Source organism: Phalaenopsis equestris, unplaced genomic scaffold, assembly GCF_001263595.1.
Source record: "Phalaenopsis equestris unplaced genomic scaffold, ASM126359v1 Scaffold000545, whole genome shotgun sequence".
Lineage (NCBI taxonomy): Eukaryota > Viridiplantae > Streptophyta > Magnoliopsida > Asparagales > Orchidaceae > Phalaenopsis > Phalaenopsis equestris.
The window spans coordinates 884,473-904,105 of record NW_018164985.1 but is presented as its reverse complement, the minus strand read 5'-3'; the positions used below and the strand labels follow the sequence as shown (position 1 = coordinate 904,105).

The window sequence follows — 19,633 nt, the reverse complement described above, 5'->3', positions numbered from 1 at the left end:
TGATGTTACAGGTGACAATATTGCTACTGCTTCTCTACCGCCTCATCAGGTCGACCAAGATGTTAATGTTACTTAAGTACATGGGGTCCATGATTTGCAACAGCCTACACTTATCCGACCACCTTTGGACCAATCCACCGATCAGATGAGCCAATTCTCGGATGAGGAATTACAGGTTTACACATCTAGATGGAAGAAAAAGAATTGAGACCTACTCGAGCTCAGGAATCTGATGGATGATACTTTAATTACTTCGAGTAATGACACACACCTCACCAATTTGCTAGTCGGCTCTCTTCCGAGAACTCGAGGCAGAGGCAGGACTAAACTGAGTCTTCTCTAGCTTTTTGCCCGTGTTGATGGTTTTTATTTTTTTGGATCTTATATGTATCTTTTCTTTTTTAGGTTTTTTGTGTATGTTGTATCGTGTGGGTTGGTGTCTTCTTTTAGGACCACTCATACAACCTATCTGTATTTTTTCCTCTTTAATATAATTGTCCTAGGACTTTTTCAAATATATATATATATATATATCTTGGAGAAAGCCTAAAAATCAAAATAAAAGGGCAAAGCCAAGACATCAAAAAGAAAGTGAAGGGATGAAAAGATGTTGTCAAGGGGAACAAGAGCTAAAAACCTTGTAGCATAAAATACAGAATTCTAAGTAAACTGGGGAAATAAAAAAAAGAACCTGAAACAAGTCCCTCAGGTGTCCTACATATGTCTCCCCTTAAGTAGGGTTGTGCACGACCTTAATTTGGCCTTGAAACACCTCTGACATAATACATGCCAATTGCACAAAATTGCAAGCGTCATGGTGAATAATGCATGTTGCGACAAGGCGCAACAACAAGATGCACACTATTTGCGCTATGCATGGCCAATGCGCCATGTATGCATTACCCTAATGTCGCGCACTAAGTTAATTTTTAAGATTTAATATGAAAAAATAAAGGAGACTTATATGGTATAATGATGCTCTTATGTATTTAAATGTGTAACCCATAAAATTTAAATTTACTTGAATAACATTCAAATTATTACCACCGTAACACATTCTCATGCATGTGATTTGATGTGATTAGGACAATATAATATATGAAAATGTAAAACTTTTGGTATTGAATATGTAAATACAAAAAAGTTGTGGTATATAAGTAAAATCAACAAAGTTAATATGTATAAATATATACACACACACACATGGGGCATAATCCAATTTAAACTAAAACCAAGGCAATCAAAGGTTCCCTCGCACCGTCTCTTGACAAACCATTATGTATTCCGCTCTCCTCTCACACCATGAGGATGAAGAAGAAGATTATTTTGTAAGAGATAATAATGATGTTGACGAAAGAAACATGATTTTACTAAATTATAATAATGATGATTTTTTGGATGACTAATTTGATTTCTCATGAAAATATTAGACTTCCAAAAAAAATTATAATTTTTTGAGTTTTAAGTAATTAGGTGTTGAGCATTAGAATTCAAGTATTATTATTATTTTTTTGTTTTTATTACCATGTTGTTTTATCTTTCAACTTAGTAATCTTTTATATTTATCTATATTTTTGTTAATAATTTTTTTTTTAAATTTTACACCATGTTTAACACGGCGTACACTGCATCATGTGTTATGTGTTATGGCTTCACGGAGATTTTTTATGTTATGGTGCCCCATTCATAATTCAAAAACATGTCCCACACAATTCTAAGCATGTCGGGCATTTGTCAAAGCATCTCAAAGATTCACTTTTAAGCATTAAGGTTGGATAGATGATTGAAGTTGTCTTATTAAAATGAAAACAAATTTTATAGTTTGCCACCAAAAAATAATAGTTAACATGACACAAGCAACCATGGCATCCATCTTTTCAGAACCAAAATTCTGGTCGGTATGTTAAAATTGTGTCATTATTGTGTAGTGCCGACCTCGATATAATTTTCACGACTCGACGATCACACCGAAAATAACTAAGAAATGTTAATCAACAAGGACAATCGGCAATTAACACTCAAATCAAACCCCCCCCCCCCCCCCCCCCCCCCCAACCCATCAAATTCAAGTTTTTACACAAAAGAGCAATTTGGTCATTTGCCTATCTTAAAATATCGGTTTTTGTCCATCTTGAAATATCACTTTACCTTTCGTTGCCCTAGTCCCTCTCACGTTGAGTTAAGGGGGACAGTTTGCCCTCCATTCAAAAAAAAGGTCGGTTCCGCCCCCAATGATGATTGATCCGAAATGTAAAAAATAATTGGCAAGTTCTCTCATGAATCTGACGACATAAATATGAAGTCTAAATAACTTTGATTGTCATCAAGGTGATTTTGATTGTCATTGAGGCGGCCTAAACACCGCCCATTTGTAAAATTATCTGCATCCTAAGCACTTTGAAATGTGCAGATGGCAACTTTTGTGAGGCAGAATATATATATATATAATTAAAAAAGAAATTTATATTAATAATTAATTATTTAGCAAAAAATAAATAAAATGTTTAGTTATCTGTTTAAATGAGTATCTTATGTGTATATATATATAATATAATAGTTAATCAAATATTAAAATTTTATTTCAAAAGAGACTAAACAGTAAACTGGATGTTACTATATTATTGCATAAAGAATAATAAAAATCAAATGTAACCAAATAATCGGTTCCACATTCTTCCTCTGTATCTGCTGCTACTACACGTTAAGTAATCAACATTCTAATGAATAGCCTTAACCGAAAGTGTTCTCCTATTATTGGGAGGAGTAAATAACCATAAGGGTTTAGGCCTACGAGAAACCTCAAACTCCAGATCTTAAAATCCACACACAATAAGGATGAAATTTCTAGGTAATGTCTTATCTTCTATTCAATCTGTCTTCTGAAAATTTAACCCAAAACCTCAAGCAAACTATCTCCTCAATTATATTTTCCAGAGGGACTCACACAACAAATTTTCGGAGCGCACATATAGTTGCTCCATAATATGAAAGAAATCATTATGCTTTCATATAGATGGATGAACTACTTTAAAAAATATTATTTGCACTAAAAATTACAATTTGAAAAATAAAGCAACAAAAACCTCAATTAAGCATTGATGGTAAAGGCTTCTTCGTTACTTGTTTTCCATAGATCTTTCACTCAAACATTGTGCTTGCACAAGGAGCATGAACTACCTTCAAAAATTTATTTACTTAAATCTCATTAATATCCAAAGGTTTCATGAATGCAAATATTTTAGGATATCTTAATGGAAATGAGAGGAAAAACCCTGCATGCACAATTTGGAATAATCACATACACAACTTGGTTCTTCAAATAAGTTAATTGACATTAGATAATCAGAATTCATTTAATCATCAATCAAAAATAATCAAACACAAACTATAGGCCATTAATTACAGAAATAAGATTACAAGGATAAGGTCAATTATTTGAAAGGAAATCTAAACATATCTAAAGTTGATAAATCTTCAAATTCAAAGCTAATATTATGGGAAAAAAGTCTTATTAAAAATAAATATTAAAAAAGGATAAATTTAATTATAAATAGAAATGAGCCTAAAATGCTTGAAAATGAGCTCATTATAGCTTAGCTATTGCCAGGTTTGACTCCTTGTAGCTAACTTATGTTTGATTTGATTTTGCACAAAGACCAAACATGATCAACTGCACGTAGTTATTATCAGGTTAGACTCATTGTAACTGGTTGACTGATAAGATTTTCATAGGATGCCATGGTCTGTTTATCAGCATGTACCGCATAACACCTTTCAAATGCAAACAAATCTCCACCAGGATTAATGTCCATATAGTCATCAAATAGATTATGGATTAGCTTTTGTTGTATTCTTAATCATCCTTTATCATCTAAAAAACGCCTATCTCTCCAATTGTGACTAAAAATCTATGCACAGCATTTTTTTAAGTATAACTTCATTTGAAATGACTAATTGTCGGAAAAAGACACCCACTCTTCAAGCCTCATTATGTGATAAGAAAATATAGCTTTCCATAAGGTAGATTGGACTTTATGTAACAATATTAACCCTATGTTAAACCATGGTTTACTCAGATTTAATAGCTATAAATTGTCTACTCTCAAGTAACTTGAGTATAATAGAGTAAATGTATGTGTCAAAGGTGCATGTTCGAGGAGATCTCAACCTGTTCAATAGTAGAGAGTTGGATGTAACAATTTTCGCTAAATATTTCAAAGGATAAAATATGAACATCTATAGTTCAAAGATATTTGATATTACCAACAAAAGCTCAGAGCAATGGCATGGTCATTAGTTGTCCATGAGTTTCATTTTGACGTAACAAAAGATATATAAGTCTCTTAAATTTAATCTTATGAAAGAAATATCCCTTGCTAGATAATGAATTTCTTTTCACTAAGATTCATATGCATCTTGTTATTAATACTCGACTATTTTCTATGGGGGATTTATTTTGTAATCCGCTAAGAGTAGAGTATATTATGGCTTCCCTTAGTCAAACACTATAGCTTTTCTTGAGGTTGATCTTTCCATCTAACATGATAAAGAAATTTGACTTGGATCAAATGATAATGGTTCTCAAAAGGATATGGCCTTCGAAAGCATTCTAACTATAGCTCACATTGCAAAATGCATAAACACATCAATGGTAGTTGTTTCATATCTCATCATCATTTAAAAACATTTTGAGTACTTTCATTTTTGTGATTTAGAGAATGTTAAAAATATTACTTCTCTTCATCTTAGGGAAAATAAGGAGTCCCTAATTGCCCAAATCACCACTCTTTTTACCAACATATATGAGTGCTCGTAGTTGTAAGGATCTTAGCAACACTAATAGTTAAAACGAGCCTTGTCTCCAAAATGCAAGAAGATGCGCTCCTACAATTGGCAATTCAATTTACAAGGATGAGAAAATCCCTATAACAATTACCTTTGATTTTATGAATGAGACACCGCTTCCCCAACAATAAAAATTACTCATAGCTCTGCCATTGATGAGCATATCCCTCAAACTCAACTAGCTCCTATGGAAGCAAAGTAAAATCCTACGCCCTATATCCGTCTTGTGAATCCTCACTCCATTTTCGAGTTTGTATTAATTGTCCCTCCCTCTTCAGATGGCTCTTATTATCATATTATCATGATGATTTCTCCTTCTACTTTCTGCAAACCTAAGGGTAAGGGAAACTATTTCCATTGATCTCTTAGCTATTGTTTCGATCACAATTGTTTACACCCCTCTGTAGTACTTTGTCGAAGAGATTCCTATTATCAATGCCAAGATTGATCTAGTTGCACATGTGATTCCTAATTCTAATGAGGATAATCCCATAGTTATTGATGAGTTTCCTACACAGAATAATTATGAGTACTAAAAGGATTGGAAAGATCTTGTTTGCTTAAAGCATGCAAAAAATCTCACCCGTCAAATTTATTTGACATGAACTTTGATTATTTCAAATGAGATGAGGTTTTGACTTCTTTAGAAATTCAATTGGCTGATGTCACTAGCTTTGTCATCATCAAGTAATTGTAGTAATTGGGTGATTGCTTGCCTCATTGGATTTCTTCCCACAAGTTTTACTTTTGCCTAATTTTTAGAGACTTGCTCAATATTCAGTTTAGATCCTTCCACCTCCTCTTGCTTTGGCCTCATTACTCTAGTCTTTTTATCAAGTTGTTTTCTTTAGTTATAACAACTCTTTCGCTGCTTATCATTATGCAACTATTGTTTTCATAATGAAATAATTTATTCACAAAAAGAATCGTAAGGGGCACAATGATTAATGTTCAAGGGCAGGAATCAAATAGTAGAACAATAGTTAAGGAGTTCAAAGTTGTTAAAAAAAGGCTGCAATCATACGGTTATCTCCAAAATACGAAACATCAAACAATAAAGCAGCATACCCATCCAGTTGCCATGATAGGATCAGAGTACTTGGAAACCCAGCGAACCATGACTGTTCCAATCGCCATACTTTGAGCTGCCAGAAGCATCCACCATTCACCACTTCCCCAAATCGCTAAATCTCTTCCTTCAACAGAAATAGCTGGAATCTGAAATGTAAGCATCACTAATTGACAACCAAAAAAAAGCATATTTCCAAGCTGGTATTTATAAGATTAAATTTCACTCCCACTAACAATAAAAAACAATTAGGGATGCTGGATTGAAGTAATTGAAGTGAAACCCAAAATAAATCCAGTACGAACTATCCAGCCCATAATTAGAAATCATTAGTGCGCTATAATAGTGAAAACAAACTATTGAAAGTGTACTATTTTTAAGAGATGAACTTTTCTCAGTTCAAATACATCATGCCTTCAATTACATATACACACTCAAAAAGGAAAGAAAAGAGAGCTTCCAGGTAAACCACATTGTTGTCTAAACAAACCAACTCTTTTGAATCCCTTCTTCATTATAGTGTTGTTTTCATCCGAATGGATCTAAACCCCTCATAATCAGAAAATGTTAATCTGATACCACCAATATTGTTCATGGCATTCTTTTGATAATTCGAACATGTGATCAGAGGACAACAGAGAAAACTTAACCTTTGCTCCTACTGTCCTACACCGAATCTCTTGCTAAAACAATAGAATCATGAGTGACAAATCTAAAGCAAGCTTGGCAAGTCAAGATGCAGAATCATGAATACACCATGATAATTAAAGCCAACTGTATGGAGAATAGTTTTAAAAAAAAAACACATTTTAAAATGAAAAGGTGTATCATGACCCCATTTTAGATATACATGAAACCAGAATTGTAAATTCCAGTTCCTTCAACTTTTTACACCAAAACCGATACTTCTACGTTTGTTCTTAGGTCTAGTGTTCAGCCGACCCAATTAACAAACCAAAACCCAACCCTTTAATCCAAAAAAAAGAAGCGTCATAGTGATAATCTATTGTATTCCATAGTTGAGACAATGAGACCGATATATCACTAAAGTGGCAACTCATTTTTCATAGGCTGACTCTCTTGCTTAATCAATACATGCATTAATTGCAAACTTTCTGCCAGCTTTCCAGTTGTAGTACACAATTTTCTGTGCGAGTAGAAAGTCATTCCGTTCACATATAAGCAAAACAGAAATCAAGAATCCCATAATATTGTAATGGAAGAACTTATGCAATTTAGAACTGGTGCATTGAAGAGAGCATAAGTGAACCTCAAGGAGCAGAAGCCCGACAACACCAAGCACCAGCCCAGCAGCACCAACGGTACCAATGGACTCACCGAACAACAGTGCTGCAAGTATGGAAACTGACAAAGGCTGAGAATCAATGATGACCTACATTTTCAAGTGAGAAGAGAAGTCAAAGAAAAGATCAATAATACGTGAGGACTAAGACAAATTATATTCATTATTATAGAAAAAAGTTCATATTTAAACCGCAGCTCAAGGTTATATGCCTACACAAATAATGAGATTAACTGAAAAAGTAATCCTCAGGGAGCACATACAATGAATTGGTTGTCTGTGCTTGCTTCGCCAAAGCAACAAGTAATCATTACAGACAACCACAGAATAGCATGCTATTCCAATCCAAGTACATTCCAAATGATAGTTCATAAATGTATTCACCAAAACAGCCATTACGAATCTCAAAGCAAATCCAACGGCCAAGGACAATGGTCAGACAATTGAACCACCGGGCTAAAGGAGTGTAATATGAAACGGCTATCCAACGACTGACTGATCGATCAAGTCGACCGACTCGCGATGTCGACGGATCCAATCGGAGGACCACGCTTACGGTCTCAGCCGCCAAGACTTCTAGTAAGGACGTCCGGTTACAGCTATTCGACCAATCCGGCTTTACCTCAGTGGGAGTGCTCGTCTGAGTCGACAGAATTCAAATACGATGACCAGCTCATAGCCATTCTATTATACCTAAATTGTATCACGAATCTAATATCACAAATCTATTATTAAATTAGCGCATTAATTGCATTAAAAGTGGTTTTCATAATTGCTCCCTCCTTTCTATAATTGTACACTTATGCACCTATAAATAAGGGGAAAAATAATGAATAAAGGGAATTTTCCCGGCCTCACTACTTGGATTTCTCTGATTGTCCTACCTTTATCTTTCTTTTTCTCCCGGCTCCAAATCTCAAGGCATATATTTTTGAAAGACAACTTAGGATTCAACACCCTAAAAGGTGGTGCGGTGAGCGTGGACATGCCCCAGATGAGAAGCGGAGCCAACTACGAATGAGAAACCATGCAGAAAGACGCAGTACCCATGGAATTTAATAGAGAAACGGTGCGGCGAGAGATCCAGAAGGAGGTCCAGGCGCTACAAGCACAAATAATGGACCGGTTTGAGGCCCACCAAGCGGCCATAATTCAGAGGAACAATGAACCACCATTCTCGGAAGGAGAATCTCGGGAAACTTGATCTCAGAAAGTCCCTCGCAAAAAATCTGTCTGCGCCCAATGGTCAGTTTGGTGACCGACCGGCCGAGGAGCAGTGGGACTCCCATCCCACCGACAGTATGGTGTCTACGTCGGTGATCAAGCACTGGGTGGATCGTGATTCGTGTAGGAGCGCCCGCCCAGCCTACTGCAGACCCTTCTCTCGATAAATCCTAGAAACTATACCCCGGCGAAGCAAGGATTCCCCATCTGGATCCTTACAAGGGGAAGAGCGACCAAGCCGACCACATAGCTTCCTTCGAATCGTCGGTTGGAGTTCTGCAAATCGATGACGCTATGAAGTGTCGACTCTTCCTGACCACACTAAATGAGGTCGTGCTTCGGTGATTCAACAACCTGTCAGATGAGATCATCCCATCCTTCTACGAATTCAAAAAACTCTTCTTGGCGCACTTCGCCAACGTGCAAAAGCCAAGGAAGGATACTGAGACCTTCTCCATATCAAGCAGGGAGAGAATGAGAGCCTGCGGGCTTACATCATTTGCTTCCAAAAGGAAATACTGGAGGCGAAAAACCTGGAGCCTCTCATCGGTCGGACCACTCTGAAGCAAGGAATTTTTAGTAAACGGTTCAAGTACGATCTAAACTTGCTCAAACCAAGATCCTTTGTCGGAGTCTTAGAACTGGCCAACGACCATATCGCCGCCAAGGAGGACCTTACGAACTCCTCGAAAGCCAAACTGGAATCATTCAACCAACAGAAGCAGAAGCGAAAGGATCAGGACAACAAGAAGCAGCAGAAGAGCGATAGCGCCCCGAATGGTCGACAGAATGGCAACCCCCGGTCCCGAGATAGCTGAGGGAGTAACCGTAGCAGCAAGAGTCAAAGGTACCACACTGATCAGCAGTCAGCTCAATATTACGAGCGACCGCACATATATCGGAAAATGCAGAATTCAATGCCCCTGAATGTGTCGATGGTCGAGCTAGTCTATGTCATTCAAAAGGACTATTTCAAAAAGGCCCCTTCATTGAAAACCACACCAACCCTTCGCAATCCAAACAAATATTGCGCCTACTATCGGGACCATAGGCACGACATGGAGGAATGTCGCCATCTCAAGAATTTGGTGAAGAAACTCATTTAGGCCGAAAAACTGAAGGAATACGTCGTTGTCAAAGGGGAAGGTCCCGATGGAAGAGCCCACAGACAACCCGTTCGAGCGAACGAAATCCACCTGATCGGGATCATTCGGACTATCTTTAGAGAAAGCGAATTCATCCTGACGGTTCACTCTGAAGAGACACCGATCATGTCTTGCGCTCGTAATCATCCTCCAATCAATTTTACAGATGCAGATCTCCCGCCAAAAGGAAACTCGTACAATGAGGCAATCGTTGTCACGACTTTCATAAACAAATAACTACTAGGTGGGCAGCATCTTAGTCGACACCGGAATTACGATAAACATTTTATTCAAAACGGTATTCAACAAAATGGGACACAAGACCGACCGGTTGGCAACACCAGTCGATCTAGTGTACTGCTTCTCCGACAAAAAGAAAGAAGCTTTAGGTGTAATCGCTCTGGCCATCTCGTGGGGTGATTGAGAAAAACATTTTACCAACACGAAGGACTTCGTGGTGGTGGAGTCCCCACCGACTTATAATGCGATCGTCTGCCAATCATTGCTGAATAGCTACCAAGTAGTGGCTTCAACGTACTAAGTGGGTATGAAATTTCCCGAAGATTGAGAAATAATCACAGTCCGAAGGAACCAAGAGTAGTCCAGGAGTTGCTATCTTCGAGCGGTCACCAGCGTCGACCCGAGCCACTCGACATTCAAACCCATATGGAAGAGGTTCTCGAGACTAGAGAGGCCGTCCTCCAAGTCCCTGCTGATCAAAACTCTCCGCACGCATCGAGGCGTGTTCGCTTGGACAACAGCAGAGATGACTGGAGTCCTAGTGCACGTCGCATGTCATTGACTCAACATCAGCCCCTTCCCTCGACCAGTGCAACTGAAACTTCGATCGACCGCAAGGACCTTGGCCGAGCCAATAGCAGTAAAGGTCCAAAAGCTAAAGGAGGCAGGCTACATCTGAGAGGTGTAGTACCTAACCTGGCTCCAAAACGTGATAATGGTTCGGAAGCCCAACGACAAATAGAGAATGTGTGTCGACTTCATTAACCTCAGTGTTGTCTGTCCGAACAACAATTATTTCCACCAAGGATCAACACACTGGTTGATGCGACAGTCGACTATTCTGCGATGAGTTTCCACGAAACCTTCTCTGGCTATGGCCACATAAAGATGCATCCAGCTGAAGCAGAGAAAGCCGCTTTTATTACCGGACAAGAAGGTTTTTGTTTTAATGTAATGTCTTTTGGGCTAAAAATGTCGGGGCAACCTATCAACACCTTATGAATGTAATTTTTTCAAGTCAAAGAAAAAAGTGTTGAGATGTATATCGATGATATCCTAGTAAAAAATAAAACAGCTGAACAATATATAGAAGATCTAAAAGAAACTTTCGAGACCTTAAAAAATTTTAACATGAAGTTGAACCCTTTGAAATGCACCGTCGAAGCATCGACCGATAAATTCCTTTGCTTTTTATTAACCCCTGACGGTCTAAAGGCCAATTCGGAGAATGTTCAAGCAAACCTAGACATGCTCTCCCCTCAGAATGTCAAGGAAGTCCAGAGACAAGCCGACTGAATAGCTAGCAGGACTTGGCAGATTCATTTCCAAATCTGGTGATACATGTGAGGCATTCTTCAAAGCACTAAGGAAAAATCAACACTTCGAGTGGACAGCCAACTACGAGTCAGCATTCAAAGGCCTAAAAGACTCGCTGGCGTCACCACCGCTGCTCCAAATTCCAAAAAAGCCGGCGAAGGAACTGTCACTATATCTCGAAGTACGGCCGAAAGCGATCAAGCCGGTGTTGGTCAGGGAAGATGTGGGGAAGCAATTTCCGGTGTACTACACAAGCCGAGTGCTCCAAGGCACCAAAACCAGATACCCGATTATAAAAAAACTAACGTTTACACTAATAATTTCCTCTCGCAGGCTCCAACCCTATTTCCAGATGCACCCGATTTGAGTAGTCGCCGATCACCCACTGAAATTCGTACTCACTCGGCCAAAACATTTTGATCGGCTATTATAATGAGCAGTGGAGCTCAGCGAGTATGACATCAAGTATTTCCCCCGGACAGTATTCAAATCTCAAGCAATAGCCACCTTCTTGGCGAACTTCTCCGAGACAAAAGATCAAGACTGGGGAAGCCCCGCCAGCAATAGAATGTGGGTTCGAAGGAGCTTCCAAGCAGGCCACCGCCGGATTAAAACTGGCACTGAGCAGCCCGGCCAGAGAGCATGTCTACCGGTCAATTGTGGAGAGTTCAAAGTTACAAATAACCAAGCAGAATACGTAGCGCTGATCGTTGGGCTTCGCTGGGCTTACAAAATAGACGCTTGGGATATGCTGGTAAAGTCGCACTCCCTGTTAGTAGTTAATCAAATCAACGGAGAGTTAGAATCTCGGGAGGAGCTATTGACCAAGTATCTCGCAAAGACAAGAAAGAAAATAGGAAGGATCAAAAACATCTGGATAAAGTACATGATCATGAGGAAAATCACGTCGTAGATATTCTGTCCAAACGCATCTGTTTGGGCGGGACTCCCCAAAGAATCACTCAACTTGCAATTGAGGAATCGAAAGCAATGGAAGTATCTATCAAAGGAATCAAAAGCTAGATGGATCACTACATCCTCTACCTAGAGACATGAAAAGTATAGGAAAATGTCATAGATCTGAGATGCCTCAAAATTAAGGTCGTGTTGTACAGATAATAGAAGGAAAACTCTTCAGGCGATCAGTGACCTCAGTGTACCTGAGATGCCTACGGGAAGATGAAGTGTTAGTTGTTCTCAGGGAGGTGCACTCTGAGGAATGTGGGAGCCACTTTGGTGGAAAAACTCTTGCTTATCAAATACAACGATAAGGCTACTTCTGGCCGACTCTCCTCAAGAATGTTGAAGAATTCTCAAGGAAATGTGAGCGGTTTCAGAAGTACACGCCCTTCCATCATCAGCCAACTCGCAAGCTTCAGCTGATTTTAAGTCTCTGGTCGTTCGCCACTTAGGGTTTGGACATCCTGGGTTCTTTTCCCCCATCTAAAGACCAACGCAAATTCCTTATAGCGGCAGTCGAGTACTTTTCAAAGTGGATGGAAGCTAAACTTCTCGCTTAAATCACCGCTGAAATGGTGCGAAACTTACCTAGTTGAATCTCATACGCAAATACGGACTGTCGGTGGTCACCATTAGTGACAAGGGACACAATCAGATCGGCGCGTAAGATATTTCTACGTGAGACAGGCAATTGATTTGCAGTTTGCTTCAATCCATCACACTCGAATAAACGGGCAAGCCGAAGCAGCCAATAAGAGCATCCTGAACTTGCTAATGAAAAAAGTGGAAAGTGCCAAGGGAAACTGGGCAGACATACTATCTTCTGTGATTTGGGCGATTCAGATGATGTCGTTATCAGCAGCCGGCCAAAAGCCCTTCATGATAACTCATGGAATGGAGACAGTACTACCGGTCAAATAAACCATCACAACCAAAAAGTCGTCACGACCTCATCATTCGCAGAGGGCCTGGCCGAGTGACAGGAAGCGAACATCGATGGTGCAATGTTGGCTCTGGATGTTACGGAAGAAAGGCGAACTGACTCGACCCTTCAACAAAAAGAAGTCAAAAGTTTGACGACTCGCTACTTCAACAAACAAATCCGAAAGAACTTGTTTTCACTAGGGGATTTGGTTCTAAAAAAAGTTGATACAGCTGCCTGAGGACAATTGGTTGGCAAATTGGACCAGACATGTAGCGTACCACACATAATCAGCCAAAGAGTCTCTCCGGGAGTTTACAGACTCAAAACATACGCAGGGAAGGAACTCCCCCGAATGTTGAGAGGAGAGAACTTGAAGTTTTTTTCTTAAAAGTTTTTATGAAAAACATAAAAGGGGGTATTGTTGTCAATGTGTAAATTCTATCAATGCAATGAAAGTTATGATTACTAACTCCACTCAAAGAATGTCCAGGTCTCTCCAACACTCGGGCAACTCGGTCGGATCAATCGAATAACGCCGATTTTTGAGCGAACTATACTGGACGATCGTTTTTAATGTCCGACAAGATTGGATCGATTAAGCGAGAGACATAAATAACAAATCGCCAAAATAAAAAAACGACTGACCACTCAACAACAAGCAAACACAACAAAATAAAATCAAAAATTTTATTCAGCTTGGACAAAAGGTACAAAACATCCAATAACAATAAACACAAAAGGTACATTTGCTATAGTTTTTTTAAAAAGAAATGTGTCAGCAAATAATTGAAGGCTTTGTAGTGAAGGTCATCCTCGATTCCTCTTCCAGCTCTCATCGAGAGCACCCATTCTCCTCGCCCTCCATCTTCTCATATCTACCGCACAGCCAGGAAAGTTGAAGCGGGAAAATATCGGAGAAAGGGGGTGTTGCAGCTGAGTGGCCTTTCATGTCCGAGCATTCTATAAATGGAAGAAGACGATCCCACTCTAGGCAACAACCAGCCATTGAATGGATTGGGCGGCCCTTAAAGTAGCCGACGATATGCTACCGCTGGGCACCATAATTCATTCGTGGAGAGGATTCCAACCAATACACTATCGAGTTTGACTCCACAAATTAGCTCCCATAATTCTTCACATTCATCCTCGTAAAATCTAGAAGCAAGGGAAAGTGAAGAAGCGGGTTACTTGCTGTCAAAAGGTTTATGAGTCTTGCCCCTCTGCCTTTGACAAGAAGTTAAAACACTCATGGCAGCGACTGTCGAACGAACGTATTGCATTCCCTAGGGACGTGAAGGCGGAGCAACGTATCCCCAAGGAACACTAAGCCCGTTCGTGGGATGGTGTGACCTTGATAGCCCAACTTGTCAGGTGTCACATTCGACACCCGACTCGAAGAAAATCTTCTCCTATGATACTTGACTCGAACAAAAAGAAAATTAAAACAAGGCCCAAATAAAGCCCTTCACTCCTGTCAGCGGAAGGTCACCTTTGCCTCCGATTCCTAGCAAATCCGACCAGGCACCCATCGCTGTCCCCTAACTAACAATTTTCCTATAAGTATGAGCACAATAAGTGGAGGTCATCTGCCCCATTTATAATGGGGATGGTCAGTAATCCCAACAGTGGTCTGCTAACAAAAGTCTGTCAATGACCCGCCAGGAAAAGACAACAGGTCACTGTGACGGGACAGGTCAGCGGTCGATTTACTAAAAAGGATAGAGAAAGAGACTCATCGTAGCCTTTAATACTAATCTGCGGAGGTCACGTGAAAGCGGCAATGTCAGGCCCATCGTGGCGTTGGACTGCCATTCCACCAAACCAAGGGAATCTATGCCAATCGAGCATGCCAGTAGAACTAGTTGACAGCTGATCACAAAACTCGGTTGTTACAGGTACGCCAAACAAATAAATTCAAAATAGCAAAAGACGATCGGTTAAGATGGGTCAATTTTTTCTTTTGCACTACCTTCACATCGTAAACCCAAATCTCTAACGTCAAAAGAGTTGGGTCTCTGGATATGGTTCTCTGCTGACAAGAAGAAGATTCGCGAAAGAGTAAAGTGTAAATCATTCTGAGACAAGTCCCCTGGGGTTGCCCTCGCAGGCATCGACAAGATTCGTGCCTAGCAAAAGGGATAAACCCAACCAAGGTAAGGATCCAATTGATCGGACGCGATAAGGTACCCGATAGCTTAGGTTCTATAACCCAACCAATCGATGCATGTTAATCGGCCATCAAAAGGTTAAATCTTTACAGTCGTCAACTTTTTGGATGATCATCACAAAAGTTATTTGAAACTATCATTCGGTCATTGATCGATGATCCAAGGCGACTGAATCTTTAAAGCCAGTGATCGGCGACTCAAAAACGAGTGTTATTTCATGTTTTGGATTTAGCCCCAAAGATGATCAAAACGGAAGCCAACGACAGGATCCGTGACATTTCATAAAATCGCCTCAGGTGCGAGTCTCTAGAGGTGTTAATCTGATAGAATGAATCAAATGAGACACTTCCATCAACCAACTAATACGACAGGCTCACTTGCAAGATGAGTACGCAGTTAATAGAATTGCGTACTCAAATAAGCAAAAGACTAACAATTATTTCTTATACAAAAAAAAAAATTGCAAGCATCCTCTTTTAACTATTCTAAAAAAAAAAGAGATTAAAAGTTTTTCCTGGAGCCAAATTCTAGCAAGTGGTCGACCGGTCTTCACAACCAGAGTTTTCTCCTTCTTCAAAAGACCTTCGGACTTGTCCAGAATCAGGGTGGAGAACTCATCCTGGTCAGAGAATTGGGGGTCGATAAGACCGTGATCAATCAATAGTTGGATGACATAATCCACCCCACGCTTAAGTTGCTTCACCAGGCCAAGCTTGGGTTCCTCCTTGAAGACGGACAAGGCAACCTTCTCCTTCAGCTCCGAAACCTCTTTCTTCAAGGCTTCTATGGCACCAAGGGATTCTTGGTAGCCTTGGTAGAATTGTCCTGTTTGAGCTGCAGGAGATTCCGGTCATCGCAAACTCTCCCCAGCTGCGCCTCCAGAGAGCAAATCTTCCTCCGAGCCTCGACCAGGGCCAGCCCCTAGAATGTAACGGCTTTTGTTGTCCTCCAAAAGAAAGGCAGCACACGCTGTGCAAACCCCCGGACCCCCGCCCGGGCCCAGCCCCTAGAATGTAACGGCTTGTGCCGCCATCAGAAGGAACGGATCCGCAGTCTGGCAAAGCTCTCGGTAGCCGTAGCTTTCCAGAGTTCGACCAAACTCCTCCAACCATAGCAACTCCAGCAGAAGCCATGGCATGCCCTTATTCTCAGCCGATGGTGGATGTCAGTCTCTCGACGTGTCCAAAAGACAGCACCTTTTGTCGGTGTCAGCCAACATTCACCCGGCCACTTCTTCTACAGGCTTCCACTTGAAAGCCTCCCTATTCCTTTTCAACATAGGGGAAGGAGTGGCAACCAATTTTCTATTGACTCCTTTCCTCGTCGCGATTTCACCAGGAGTCACTCCAAAAGCGACGGTTTTCCCATCACATTACTCCACATCAACAAAATGAGAAGTTGGTTTTCGAGCAATAATAGTAATAGCGACAATAATCGTATCTTGAATAACAACAGTAGTTTCAGTCACGGACGTAAGATATCTCGATGCCACACTATAAGGGAGCAGTCCTCATCTTCTACGAGATTACCTATCGTCAGGAGACGCTTCTGCTTCTGGTGCTTGGCAGCAAGCTTCTCTTTCGTCGCATTGGCCCGGACCGCCTCGTCAATATCCGAGATCACCACAGATCCTTTGTCATCTCGCCCTTCAGCGCACGGGTAACCAATGCTTCGGCAGTGTATTGTGGGACCGAGAGATGGCGACCATTCAACATCGCCTCGGCAGCGAGCATCTTTTGCGGAAGAGACTTCGGTCCGTCCACCATCTAATCCGACGGCTTCGTCTGGATTCCCCAGTTGTCAGAGCAGGAACTAACCACAAATTTTTTCTTCCAATTCTTTATTTTGTCTCTAAGGAGTTGGAGTTCTTATCGACCGAAAACATGATATGGCCCTACTTATCAACCTTGAACAAAAAAAATGACTAAATAGATCGATCGACCGCAAGATGCCCTCCCAACAGCAAAAAAGAATGAAAGTCATTATCGCAGTCACGAAATTAGGTAACACTGGAGGCGGAATGACCCCGAATCTATTAAAGACGCTCCGGAGCTCGTAACGCTGGGGCAGCCGGAGGCCGTACTTGAACCAGTCTCGATAAAATACCAAATCCTTACCCACGTCGTCTGTCGCGCTCATCAATCCTGACATCCTCCGAAGCACAATGATGTCCTGAGAAACATATGTCCTCTGCAACTCCATCACTTCGTTCCTTGTCAAAAATGAGGGATCAGCACCCTCGACATAACCAAAAAGGGTGGAAAAATAATTGGGAGCCATCGCAAGGGGTGCAAAGACAACCGAAAGACGGAAGAAGAAGAATTGAAGGCACATAGAAAAAATCAGAAAGTGTAAAGAGAAAGAACGGTCCCTCGCTCTAATTATAGGGCGGACGCGTGAAATGATGCGTCACATAATGATAAGTGTCACACCAAGCATCCTTTCATATTTATTTAAATGTGGTTTTATTACAGATAACATTATTACAAATTTCGAAAAAAATATTTTATAAACGGGTCTTCCAAGTCTTTAGTCGGGGCATGCCCCTTTCGAGTTAATCCTTGGAAGACCAACTCTCCGCCTAATTTAATCTGATCCACTTAGTCTGAGTCGTGCAGACCTTGCCCAAAGCGGTCGACTTGCGAAGTGCTCCCAACGACACGACACCTCTGTTAGTCCGCTTCGCAAGGAGGCAACTTCCATTTGCAAGGTCGCTACCTGCGAGTTTGTGGTGACCAAAAGGGCCAACAGTTCCTGTACCGGGTCTTCAGAAGAAACTTTGGTCGCTTCCTCTGAAAGTCCAACCACATCCGTTCGCCGCCCGAAACATTCCTCCTAGGAACCTAGAAAGTGGCCAAGCGAGGTTGAATACATGGGACTGGTTGCAGGCAAGGAATTGAACGGTCGTCGTTCTCCCGTGTCCGTCAGCAAAGGTGCAGCGGTCATGCCTTGGGCCTCGGTTGCAACAACAGGAGCAGACTCCGCGACATCTTTTGACGGTCCGCCATCTTCGTGGTCTCCTAACTCAACCAATTTGTCTGCATAAGATAATATCAAGAAATTACTAAAAACAGCCAACGATCAAAGAAAATTTTACATATTTAAAAATCTTTCCATAGAATAAATGGCATTCATAAGCTTCTCTCTCTTCCGACAAGCTACATCGGTCTTTTTGTGATGGCAACGGGGAAGAGCCAGTGACCACCATGTCCTTCGACCTTTTTTCATTCTCCTCAGTGCTTTCAACAGTTAAGCCCTGTTGGCCCGCAACAGCTACGCCTGCACCGAGCCCGGTAGCCGGGGTCTCCTGATGTGGCTTTTTTGACACCTGCCCCTCAGGATCCTGGGACAAATCGACTTGATCGGGCACATGGGTTTGGGTCTCAACCGCTTATCTTTCTTTGCAATCTTCATCTCTGTAGAGGCAGGGATCTAATAGCCCGTCAAAGCTAGAAGTTCAGGATCCACATCGTCTTGGCTCGTACCGCTAGCCATGGTGTCCCTCGGCTATCCAGGAAGAACTAATAGCAATGAATGTAAATTCCAACCTTATGGTCTTTGTCGGCACTTAAAAGTTGGGGGAGTTGCCCGTAAGAAGCTGTCGGTCGCCGGAATCGAAATTTCATAGTCCGCTTCGGAAGGACGTTTAATTTACATATATATATAAGTTTTAAAAATAATATGAAATCAAGCTAACCTCATACTTTTCACAGTTTAAATGAAAGAGCACTATACCTCAGACCCTGTATCTATCCCGAAGGATAAACACAAGACTTGGGGATGAGGCTCGTTCAATTAAACTAAAAAATATATGGCATCCATTTGTTCTGCTAAAACCAATTTATTTTCTGATAAGTTTCTCTATTTAATACAAAGAATTAAACAGGGTTTATATTAAGCTGGGTTATAGTTCTTTATAAGGGAAAGCCCCTATGGTTAATTACATCTTAAATGACCGAAGTCACTTAAGAAGACTCTCGATAAAAATTAGGAAATATTATCTTCAAAGAGGTCAAAATGATAGGACTTTTCAACGAAATCGGACCAAAGAGAGTCAAATGGGAAAGACTCAAATTCAGAACATTCTTGAGGAATCCAAATGAGGGAGAACTAGGGGAGGTCATAGTTCCAGAGGCGAACCTCGGTGACTTCCCAGTTTATCCTATGGTTTGACTTCAGTTTCGAAGAGAAATTATTTGAGTGTTTCATCCTCCCAATTTTATTTAATTAGAGCTTACTTTCGTATGAAAAGTTCACACAAACAACCTGGAAGATGTGAGGATTTATGTCGTAACGAACGACAACTTCAGAATCCTAAAACGAGTTAGGGCTTAGATCGTTCTGGCTGTGCAAAGGCCTAAAAGATAAAGCGAGGATTTAACACTGTCGTTGCCGGTCCCAAGCCTGTCGGCCGTTTTTATGTTCAACTTGACTTTC

At 40.8% G+C, this 19,633-nt stretch overlaps 1 protein-coding gene across 1 annotated transcript in view; it reads right to left on the bottom strand.

Moving 5' to 3' along the window:
• Positions 1–19,633, bottom strand: part of LOC110029079 (WAT1-related protein At3g02690, chloroplastic) — a 43,424-nt gene that overhangs the window by 10,101 nt on the left and 13,690 nt on the right. The window contains exons 3-4 of the mRNA XM_020731201.1: positions 7,185–7,307; positions 5,914–6,063 (exon numbers count right to left, since the gene is read on the bottom strand). Of these exons, the coding sequence (XP_020586860.1) occupies positions 5,914–6,063; positions 7,185–7,307 (273 nt within the window). The remainder of the gene's footprint in view (positions 1–5,913; positions 6,064–7,184; positions 7,308–19,633) is intronic.